At 38.2% G+C, this 12,288-nt stretch overlaps 1 protein-coding gene across 4 annotated transcripts in view; it reads left to right on the top strand.

Annotated features, from left to right (window-relative positions):
* The window catches only part of EFCAB2 (EF-hand calcium binding domain 2), a 126,650-nt gene extending 115,887 nt beyond the window's left edge, over positions 1 to 10,763 (top strand). For 3 of the 4 annotated variants that reach the window (XM_061185388.1, XM_061185386.1, XM_061185385.1), the window contains 4 exons: positions 5,255 to 5,334; positions 6,170 to 6,212; positions 6,322 to 6,388; positions 10,345 to 10,756. In XM_061185388.1, the coding sequence (XP_061041371.1) occupies positions 5,255 to 5,334; positions 6,170 to 6,212; positions 6,322 to 6,388; positions 10,345 to 10,460 (306 nt within the window). In that variant the 3' untranslated portion in view covers positions 10,461 to 10,756. Of the gene's footprint in view, positions 1 to 5,254; positions 5,335 to 6,169; positions 6,213 to 6,321; positions 6,389 to 10,344 lie in introns of all 4 variants that reach the window. The other variant, XM_061185389.1, reaches the window with a different exon arrangement.
* Positions 10,764 to 12,288: the final 1,525 nt, after the last annotated feature.

Raw genomic sequence — 12,288 nt, 5'->3', positions numbered from 1 at the left:
GGAAATTAATGGCTTGACAGCCACTGAACTCCCCCCATTGCTTCAAATTATAGAAACTTACAGTTGGAAGGAACCTTACTGATTACATGGTTTAGCCACCTGTTGTTTCTTAGACTCTCTGATAGTCCAGCCAAAAGATGATTCAGTCTTTTTTGATACTTCCAGTACTAAGAAAGAGACTTATAACCCAAAAGAAGTACATATCCCAATTTTTACACAACAGTCTCTGGAATGTTTGGAGTAAATAATTTTTCTAAAGTAGGTAGCTTTAAGATTTTTTATTTGTAAAGACAATATAACTGGCAAATGCCAATGAATTTTTGTTATTATTTTATTCTATCCAAAGTAGAGAAATATTTTCTGAATTGTATTTGTGTTTTGGTTTTGAAACATGATTTATGTCCAAATTTGTATATGTGGTATTCAAGTCGAACTTGAAGTATCTCCTTATCTCCTTGTTTTTATATTTTTTACTATAAGTAGTTTTAAAAAATCATATGTGTATCTTATTTGGTGACCTGGAGCTAGATGAAATGTAGGTGCTTTATAAACCATCTTAACTACTGGTATTATCTTGCTTTCTTGAAGCATGAAATAGTTCAGTTTATTGACTGATTGTATGTCACTGGGGAGAAATGAATTTTCACTGTGTTTTATTATACCTATCAGTGAGTTCAGCATTAAAATAAATAATGCTTTAATGAGAAAAGAGATGGCCTGATGATTTCACTATGGGAATGGGAGAAAGAACCCTGGGCTATGATCCCATCAGAACACCTGACCGACTTTGAGGACCAAGATAGGCACTTAACTTCCCTGTGCCCGAATTTCCTCAGAAGCAAAACAGATTAAGAAAATTGACTTTTACCAAAGTAGAGTGAGAAACAGTATTTGCCTCATGCTTTGAAACTTAGATAAATGTCGCTTTTAAAAAAATATCCCACAGTATTTACATATTTATTGAGACTTCTCTGTATTGGGCACAAGGATGCAAAGAGACTATGGACTTTCTGAAGGCACTGTGCTAGCCTTGTGGAGGTGGCCCCTTTGTGTGGCAAGGAAGCAGTGTCTTCAGGTCACCTCTACCACCATAGTTCTTTGGAGGAGGAGAAGCCAGGTGTATCAGGGCGGACACCTGCTGGCAGGCTATTAAGATGAATTCACTATAAATGGTACTTGAAGGCTAAGCTGAGGATCTTCCTGCAAAGAGGTTTTATTTCCTTTGCATTCATAAATGCTACTGAGGTTACTTTCTAATTATTACCTCCTTTCAAGCTCATAAGCCTTTCTCTTAGATGAAACAGACTAGATAACTTACTTTGCCTCATTCATGTTTGTAGTAACAAGATATATTTGTTTTGTTTGTTTTTGTCTTTTGAAGAGGAGGGAGGTGTTTGGTGGCTGTCTATTATTCTCCCTCTCCTATCAGTCCAAGAAGCATGTAGGGGAACAGCAAAGGTGGAGACATCACTGCTGCTAATCCACATACCCTGTCGTCTAGGCAGGGATCCAGGGCTAGAGGGACAAGATATTAGCCTAGCAGTTTAATACATTCACGTCACATTCCATGTGACATTTTACAGATAGGAGGCAAGATCAAACTTCTGTAAAAAGTTAGGTCCATATGGTGGGTCAAGGAGGATGTGTCTAAAATTTTAGCACCAGAGATTGATTCTTTTCGGAGGAGGTATCATTGCATGATATAGAATCAGAAGTGCGTACACTATTGATTGAAATAATGATAATCATAATAATTCAAGGTTCACAAAGAACCTTTATGTCATATCTCATGTAAGCTTCACAACAATGTGCGTGTGTGTGTGTTTGTGTGTGTGTGTATAAAGTTTGCTAGAGCTGCTGTAACAAAGTACCACAAACAGTGGCTTAAACAACAGAAGTTTATTGTCTCACAGTTCTGGAGGTTAGAAGTACAGAATTAAGTTGTTGGCAGGGTTGGTTCCTTCTGTTGGCTATGAGAGAAGGATCTGTTCCAGGCCTTTCTCCTTGGCTTGTAGATGGCTTGTCTTCATGTTCACATGACGTTCTCCCTGTGTGCTTGTCTCTGTGTCCAAATTTCTCCTTTTTATAACGACATCAGTCATATTTGATTAGGGCCCACCCTAATGACCTCATTTTAACTTGATTACCTCAGTGAGTACCCTCTCTCCAAATAAGTCACATTCCGAGGTACTAGGGGTTGGGACTCCAACATACGAATTTTGGGAAGATACAACTCAACCCATAACTCTACCTATCTATATATGTATATATACAATATACTATAAAGAATGGTTCAATATTTGATATATTTCTATTAAATCTTAAAGGCATTTTAATATGTGGATTTAAATAATCATTGAGCCATCATTGCATAACATTTCTAGAAAGTAGTGTTTTTGTCCTGTCTTACTCATGGCCTCATAAAGTTAACTAGTTTGTCCTGCACCAGAAATAATAGAACCACCTGTTATCCTCCCTCTACCCACTCATTTCCAGATTGCCAGGAGTGGTATTCTACCCTACTCTTCTTGTTTCTCTTTTATGGTAGAGGAAGGTACCAGATTTTTTTAAATGCCTTTTATTTTTTATTTATTTTTTTAAACTTAACTTATTTATTTTATTTTTACTTTTTGGCCATGCTGCACAGCTTGTAAGATCTTAGTTCCCTGACCAGGGATTGGACCCAGGCCCTCGGCAGCGAGAGCACAGAGTCCTAACCACTGGACCGCCAGGGAATTCCCTAAAATGCCTTTTAGAAAACCAATGGAATCCAAATAAAGCATAAAGTTTAGTAAATAATAATGTGTCAGTATTGGTTCATTAGTTGTGACAATGAACCAAGTATAGTTGTCCCGTAGTAAGGAAAGGGTAAACGATAGAGGAAACTGGGGCGGGGTGGGGTGGTATATGGGAACTCTCTACTATCTTTGCAAGTTTTCTGTAAATCTAGAACTATTCAAAAATAAATTTATTTAAAGAATAAAAAACTTTTTATAATATAAAGTAGTATATAGTATATATTATACAGTTCATTAATGCTGTATTTAGAAATATCATATAATTGTATTGTTTTTATGCCATTGCTTGTACGTCTTTTAGTACAAAAGAACAGATTAGATGTGGCCTCTAGAGGACAGTGTTGAGTCATAGAAAGATTTTCACAATCTGCCCAAGTTGAAGATGGACTTATATATTTTTTCTTCTTACTTTTTTTAACCCCAAGGCCCCTGTTTGTTCATTATCCCTCTTTAAAAAAAAAAAAAAAAAAAAGCTAAGGAAAATGTATGCCTCATCTGCTATCCTGATTTATTGGAGATTTGCTTTAACTTATTATTTTTGTGGAGTTTTGGGTCTACACAGATCTATCAGGCCAGAATGACCTGCAACATTTTCACCCATGTTCAGAGCACCAAGGGCTTGTGGAAGTTGTGCAGGAGTGTGGCGATGGGGGGGAAGCATTATGAGGGACATAGTATGTGTTTGTGAATTCTCATGTGATGGAGAGAGTGCTGTAGAGTTGAACTCCCTTTAGAAAAACTAAAAACAGTTTGTAGATTAATGAGGATGCTCAGAAATTAAAGAGGAGCTTTGATCTTTCAAGGTCAAGACTTTGCTCTGCAGTGGTTTGTTGCGGGTAGGGAAAGGGAAACAAACCATTGCTCTAGCTTCTGGAACAGATTTCTGGATTAATCAGAATAGAAACTCAACATTATAATTTAAAAATTATCCCTCCAGAGGCAGTCTCATGAGATGGACATTTTATTTTTAAGAGGCTTGTGGGGTTGGGAGTTACAGAGTGCTACTCAAGCACATCGGAGCCACATGAACCTTAATTTGCAAAAAGCTTGCCTTGGATCTAGAGGCAACTGAAAATGATTGTTCATGTATTGGTGGGCTCAGAAGTTCTGAAACACGTCATTCTGTCATTAGATGGATGACATTTTTTGCTAATAGTGGAGTCCAAGGGCTTCACTCATACTAGGTAAGAATCTAGTATAAACATTCAAAAATAGTTGTCATTTGATGACAGTGTGTTCCACTTAGCAGCACCTATAGATTTCTTATCTTTTGCTCAAAGAATAAATCTTTAAAAATCTCCACTGTTGAACTGGGATGTGTGAGCCTTTTAATAGAATTTTTGAAAGGGAGTGGAAAATTTACAGCCCCTCATAAATAGCGTGACATGAAAGTTAAAATCAATAGCGTATTGTTAGCCACACCATCCAAGTTGAACCTTGTGGGCATGAGTCTTCCTCATTCTCATCTAATGGTGCTGGGTACCAAAAATTCTTTCTTAGGTGTTGTCTTCTCTTAATTAGTGGTGATATAACAATGTTCCACAGGCCATCTGGCTATTTAATACATATTACAATGATTCGATAGATGTTTTAGTCCTTGAGATTGAGATTGGTCCCCTAACCTGGTCTCTTACCCAGTGTTCCTTATCTGAGGCAAAAACATTACTCCATCCCATTTGTGCAAGTCAGAATCCGGGAGTTGTCCTTGACTCCTCTTTTTTTCTTATCCTTGCACATAATAGATGCTGCGCCAGGTTTTATTGGTTTTACTTCTTAAAAATTTCTTGAAAGCACCCACTTCTCTCTCCATGGCCACCACTCTAATCCAAGCCCTTGTCATATCTGCTTAGACTACAGCAGAAGCTGCCTCACCTACAACCAGTGTGATCTTTCAGACACACATCTATGAGACCTTCAGTGATTTAGGGTAACAGTGTCTTAGGATAATAACCAAAGTCACTTTCAAGGATGGTAGCGCCCTGCACGTTCTGGTCCCTGTTTCTCTCTCCAGCCTCATCTGAAAATATTCTCCTCCTCGCTCCCTGTGCTCCAGCCTCCTGGCCTCCAGCGCATCCCACAGGGTCTTGTAATCTCATCTACCTGGGAGCGTCTTCCCTGATGTCTTTGTCTGATTATCTTCTACCCTCCTTTATAAGTGACCTCAAGTGTGATTTCTTCATGAATGCCTTTCCTGATGATTTGGCCCAGAAAAGTTTTCTTTATTCTATGCTCCTTTACTTCATTGTACTTAACATAAACTTATAATTAGACACTCAGCTTTGTTGTTTGTTGATGGATATATGTCTCTACTCCCAGCATATAAATTCGGTCAGTGGGGACCATGCCCAAGGATGCTCATTATCAAATCCCCAGCACTTGGCACAGTGCTTGGAAAAAAGTAGTTGTTCAATACATTTGTTGAATGAATAAGTGGCTATTTTTTATTGAATGTTTAGGTGGAGGAAGAAGAACCCACTGGATACATTCGATTTGAAAAATTTCTTCCAGTGATGACTGAAGTACTACTGGAAAGAAGGTAAGAAAATAAGTGCAATTGTTAAGGTAAGGTAATGATTGGACTTGCATTAATTTCAAAACACTTGGCTTTTTCACTTTATATGTTATACTCAACCAATATTTATCATAAGATAGCTTCCTTCTAATTTTTCTCTATACTTCTGAACTGCTGGATGGTATGTGCTCCGAAGTATCAACCACTTCAGTATTAATCTAATGAGCAAAGTGTAATTAAAGGGCAAATAAGCTGCAAAAAGCATAAATCAACAACATTCTTATTATCTTCTGTTTTGAATTATCAATGATAAATAAGAATTAACGCTAATTACTTTTCTGGAGAAGGTGTAGCATTAGCTTACCATAGTTGGTTTACTGTAGAAATTTTGTTCCCAAATAAACAAAAATAACCAAAGTCACTTTCATGGATGGTGGCGCCCTGCACGTTCTGGTCCCTGTTTCTCTCCCCAGCATCATCTGAAAATATTCTCCTCCTCGCTCCCTGTGCTCCAGCCTCCTGGCCTCCAGCGCATCCCACAGGGTCTCAGTGCATGTAATTTCATCTACCTGGGAGTAGATAATAATGGGAACAAGTTTTGTTCGGATTACTTTCCACAATAATGAAAAAGCTAATAGATAACATCAAACATGCCAGTGATTTTTAACTAAGTATTCCTTGTGGGTGTGGAGTACTTTCAACTTTATCATCTAGATATCCAAAAATATTTCAGTGCGGGAAGTATTATTAAATATCCTAGTATGTTAGCAGCGTTTTTTTTTTCTTTTTAATGTGATCATTTGTTACGTAGAGACTGAGCTAAATACTGTGGCATTTACTCCTTTTATTGCATAATTAGATATAGACCAATTCCGGAAGATATCCTTCTTCGAGCTTTTGAGGTGTGTAAATTCCAGATTTTATATACATTTATATTTACATGAAAAATTCATCATGTAGAACTTATTCACCAAACAAAAAATATAATATCTATCTTTTCTTTCCCCCTAGGTGTTAGATCCAGCTAAACGTGGGTTCCTTTCTAAGGAGGAATTGATCAAGTATATGACTGAAGAAGGTGAGAGTGATTTATTACTTACCTTATAACAGTAAGTTATTTAAGTGATTAATAATTTAAAAACAATTAGGCAAAAATTCTAGGGGATACTTTAAAATCAGTCATTCCAGTTAAAAGGAGTTATTTACTCTTCTTATTATTTTGGTTTTGGTGTGGCTTCTGTTTTATAGGGGGTAAGAGGACAAAGAGTAAGTTAAGGGGAGATGGATTATTGCCTCATAGGATTTTGTAAAGTATAATGATACTTCTATAAATTGAAGTCATTCCGTTCACTTAGAGTATTTCCAGAATAAAGGGTATGCCACCAGGAAAACATGAACTATCAATCACTATAAATCAATGCTTGTTGCTAGATTGAAGATTTGAATTGGAGTCTATAAAAATTCCTTTTTAAAAAAACTTTTCAGTTGGTGAAGTTAGGGATCATACAGCCTCAAATAAATATGAATTCACATAAAATTTTTGAGTTTTTTATGCTAATGGTACCATATATATTTGCTTTGCACTTGAACTGTACACACATGCATGCATACACACACACACACACACACATACACATACATACATATATATGCACACCTATATATGCCAACATATTTCCTTTAGGAATTCTCTCTGCTTAGGCTGATGTGTAAATTTGTTTTCCCTGAATGTCAGTAGCCTAATGGACATTCTTTTGAAGCCATTCTCATATTGGTCACTTCCCCTCTTCCTATATAAAGTTAGAGCTCTGTCTCTGTTCAGTTCACTAGTTCACAGATGAGTCCTGAATGATTCAGAGTTGCTAATCACTTGAGACAATCAGAAGTGCAGGGAATTTTGAGTCGGGAAGATTAAGACTGCATCTCCATGTGCCACTGATTGGACCATTTTTGACTTGATCCCCCATTAGGTGAGAATACAGGGGGTGAGAGTAAGAGTGGCATGATCGTCATAACTGCCATCCAAGAACTCATGACCTTGTTAAAATTATCGTAGGGGTTAACTTTGATGGAAATGTTATGTTTCAAAGCACCAGCCTAGGAATTACTTTAAGGGAAGTAAATCCTAGGTTATATTAGGCAATATGGATTTCGCCAAAACAGTTCAATGTCATTAGTATGATATGCCCACTGTGTAGGTGAGGGATACTAAGCACAGCAAGAGGTAATGATACTAAAATCGGCTCCCTTTCTCAAGGAAATTATAGTCTTATTGGAGGAAATAAAACCAACTTATAAAACAATTCAAAATATAAGACAGTAGAAAAAAGTGAGTATCAGAAGATCAATGTGGGCTGGACCAGCCTGGAAAGCTTGGTCTGGGAAGACTTAAAGAGAAAATAGGTTTGTTAAGATGGTAGAATTCCCTGGGTGGGTTATTGAGAGCAGGGGTAAAATCTTCCGCATTGTAGCACCTCCCACGCATAGTAAGTCTCAGCGAATGTTGGTTGAATTAATGAATGAGTGAGGAGGTGAATGTAGAATGGGTGAAGGGGCTGAAGAGGGGGAGACATAGACTGATAAAAAGTATGAACAAAAACTGGGAGGTGGGAATGAGCACGATATTTCGGGAGCCTGTGAGAAGACAGGGCCCAGAGGGTCTTGTTGGCAAACGGTAGGAAATGAATCTAGGTCGATTGACTGGGACTAGATTGCGGAGGCCGGGGCTCAGGAGCATTCATCCTGCGGGCAATGGAGAAGCATTGTAGGGTTCTGAGCAGGTGAATCACACAATGCAGGAGAGATTGTGGGAAGGTTAATCTGGTGCTGGTAGGTTTGTGAGATGAGCGAGAAAGAGGAGAGACTGGGGAGACCAGTTAGGAGGCTAGTTCAGCATTTTGAAGGGCCGTATCTGGCAGTGGCAATGGGAATGGAAAGAAGGGACTGATACAATAGGAGTGTCTACAGAAGGATCCACAGGTCGTGATGAGTAACAGTGCCGGGGACGAAGATGGGAGCGGAGTCAAAAGTAACAAGGCTTTGGCCTGGACGACGGGTATTACGGTAGTGCTACTGACTGAAACAGAGGAATCAGAAACAGACTGCAGTGGATACAGAGACAGTGCAACTTTTCACAGTGTCCACAGAATATTAATCACTTTGAGAATATGCATTCTAAATGCCCAGGATGTTGTATGGTGAACATAATAAATCACATAGAATCAAGTTCCTACAAGATAGAAGTCCACATGTGTCCAGGTATGTGTATTGTGTCAGACAGCATTTAGCAGCAGGGAAGATCTTGAAAAAAACTTTTTGAACAAACACATATTGCTGCCTATGTGCCAGGCAATGTTCTAAGTGCTATTCAAATAATAACACTTAATTCTCATAACAAGCCTATGAGATAGGTAGTATTATTATCATCTGCATTTTATAGACAGGAAAACTGAGACACAGAGAGGTTAAGTGACTTGCCTGGGATCTTAAAGCTAATGAGACAGTAGAGCATTTGAACCCAGGCAGTCTGGCTCCCAAACTTGTGCTTTTAATCCTTAAGCTATTTTCCTCCCATCCTTAATCAAATACTACATATCTCTTTCCTTGCCTGAGGATGCAGTGACCACCTTCCGTATTTCACTGTGAGCAAAACCTTGTCCCAAGCAGTCAAGTGTGGTTCCTGGACCTCGAGTTGGACTGCTGGCATGCAGATCCAGTTCCACCACTCACTGGCTGGGGCTGCCTGCTTGTTTTCTTTGTGTGCTGGTGTCCTCAGCTGTAAGTGGGGATAATAGTTCTTACCTCTCATGAGGTGGTTGGGAGATTAACTTAGTTAATATCTGTGAAGCACTAAGATTAGTGCCTGGCACACAGTAGTTCTCGATAAATGTTTATTGTCAGTATTTTCATAAGGACTTACATGCCCAGCAAAGTTCATTGGCAGTGGATTTACTATTTAACAATCAGGTTATAAGAAAGATTCAGAAATTTTCTTTTTAGGCATTTTAGGCATTCTTTCTTTCCTTAGGATGTAAACATGATTTCAGAAGAACTCAAGCACGTTCCCATTGTTTGGTAATACTATCATCATTGTCATAAAAATCCCCACTTGAATAATTTCGGTACTATTAACTGAGTTCCACCTTAGAAAGCGTTGTTTGTAGTGGCAGGTGACAAACTCAGAAGGTAGGTAATTCTCAGGCCTTAGTAATTTACCTGCTTGGATTAAGACTCTTTAGGGGTGAGGTGGCGATTTGGATGTTTCTGTATTTTTGTTTAATATCAGCACAAAGTTCTATCTTAAATAAATGACAGTGTTTCCAATGTTCTTCCTGAATTTGCTTTTCATCTTGGTGAAACCAATATCCAAGGTGGCCTTCAGCTATTATCTGAATCCAACTAAAGCCCACAGATTTTCTCTCCAACTTGTGGTTTCATTTGACAGCAGCACTGGACCAAACTATAACAAAGAGGACTGTTTTGAAATGGCTGATGAATGCATCTGTCTCCCTGGGTGCAGCTGGATCACTAAATTGACCTACCCTGGTTAGAGAATATTCGTAGACATTGTTATAGCTTAAACCTCTGTTATCTCTTCTTCAGCATTTCTGCACAGCAACCAGTTAATCCTTTCTTCATACCCTTACTAAATATAATGATTAGACTCCCTGTAAAACTATGACTTCAGGTTAATCCTTGGGCAATTTTAGTGGTTTTAATTTAAGTAAGTAAACAACCTTATTTATGATGTTTTCATGTCCTCCTGCTGTTTTGGCTGAAACGATTGATTCTATAGGTTGCTTGAGATACGATACCTGCAAGGTAAAATAACTCCAGAATTTGCCAGGGGTCCAACAGCGTGCTCTTTGAATCTCTGGACTGTCATGATGTGCTGGCTTTATGGCCCCAGGGAGAGTAACTAGAGACACAATGGGGGATGGTGGGGCTCCACGGCAATTAAGTGGGCTAGTGGAAAGAGAAAGAAAAAAAATCAGAGGATTGTAAATGATGAGTTTCCCTTCTTGTTCCTCCCAGGTGAGCCTTTTTCTCAGGAGGAAATGGAAGAAATGTTGTCTGCTGCAATTGATCCAGAATCGAATTCAATTCATTACAAGGACTATATAACAATGATGGTGATAGATGAAAATTAAACACTCTACAGACTTCATTTCTAATTGAAAGATCATTTTAAGAATTGCTTGTCCTTGTTAATTTCACATTTTATTTTATAATTCCTACATATTGCTAATTAATGCCTTGTGACAACTATTTTAAGATATTTTGTTTTTTAAAGGTGATCATAACAGTTTAAAACACAAATTTATTTAGTATGTCTAGCCCTATGGAATGACAAACTGCTAATTATTTTAAAACTATTCTTAAAATATTTAACATTATCCATGGATTGTTACTAATTTTCTACAATAAAACCCAGGTTACTTTCAAATTAATTAAGCTGACAAAATGAAGAATGATTAGAATGACCCAAAGTTTTGCATATAAAGATCTTGGGTTGGGGCAGAATGACCATAAATTGAAAATGAGTAGTAATGTGATGACAGCTTCTTTTTAAAACAGCAAACACTTCAGCAATCAGATTGTGGAAGGAAAGTCATTGAAACGGATATTAATAATTAATTTCTTATGAGTGCCAATTACAAATCTCATTTGAGATGATAATAACTTAGCATAAAAATTTAAATTTGCTGATCTAGCATGTTACCTACCATTTATGGAATAGCTAAAGGAGTTGAGATAATTGAAGCTTGAGAAAAGAAGACTGAATGGAAATTTGTAATGTAAGGAAGTGGCAGTTCTCTTGTGGTCTTCAGAATTCTTAACCTATTCAGAATACCTGTCATGAGAATATTGTCCTGAATACTGAGTAAGAAAATTGAGAAATTTTCTGGGGTGCAGGAGGTACAGCTGTTGAAAGAGCGGGATAAAGTTATCCGAGCACAAAGAATCACAATGGAAAAGCAAAGGGGAAAGTAAGATAAAGGAAAACGAATAATCTTCCATAACCTGTATCATTCTTTCATACACACACACACAGTGATCTCTATTTAAAGATGCTTCACCACTACATGTGCCTATATATACATATAAACATTTAATGCTGCTTGTGATTCTTCCTCCTAGGCATGCAGGGGGCTGCTCCTTAAGAGACTCTATCATTGTTCGTTCATTCATTCATGAAACATTTGCTGAGAATTATTAGATAATGTACTAGGAACTGGAGTTGCACGGTGAATCAGTCCCTAACTAGTCGAGATCACAGTTTAGTGAGGGAAACCTGCAAGTCAATCAGCAACGACATTTCAGACAGGGCACGTCAGGGCCTCTAGTTGCTTTCTGAGTGAAGAGGACGGTGGTAGGTTACAGAGCTTGAGGAGAATGGTAAAATTTGGAAATATCTCTTGTGGGAAATGGGAGAAAGAGTTGAGAAAGAGCCCATGTAAGAACTTCAAGAAATCCTGGAGGATTTTGTTCAGTAACTCGGGCCCAGGAGCAAAAATGATGGATTGTTGTATTGACTCAGGGTTAAGGTTTGTCATCTGAGTGAGATGGAGGCAACCAAAGGTCAAGGGAGTAGAGGAATTCACAAGAAAGCAGTTGTAACAACACTCTCTGGAGTCTGAGTATTAGAGATACATACAGGTAGGAGTGGGCTCTCAGACTGAGAGACGGAGGCAGGGCCTCAGGACCTCCAAAGGGGCAAACAGCTGTGCAGCGGGAGCGAGAGATGATGGGCTTTCCTGCCATTCCTGAGTAATTACATGCTTTGCTTGAAATTTGACTTCACTGTGTTTTTAGAGTGTTCCTTCATTCTCCTACGTTATTATTATAATTAATAATAATAGCTAACATCTGGGGACTGCTCACTATGTGCCGGGCACTGATCTACGTGCTTTTTATATATTAGCTGATTTAATCCTCCCAGCCACCCAGCGATATGGGTCACAGCTATAAGGGGTT

This window comes from Eubalaena glacialis, chromosome 3 (assembly GCF_028564815.1).
Source record: "Eubalaena glacialis isolate mEubGla1 chromosome 3, mEubGla1.1.hap2.+ XY, whole genome shotgun sequence".
In the NCBI taxonomy this organism is placed as follows: domain Eukaryota; kingdom Metazoa; phylum Chordata; class Mammalia; order Artiodactyla; family Balaenidae; genus Eubalaena; species Eubalaena glacialis.
The sequence above is the reverse complement of the archived record's forward strand: the minus strand, read 5'-3'. Positions and strand labels throughout refer to the sequence as shown.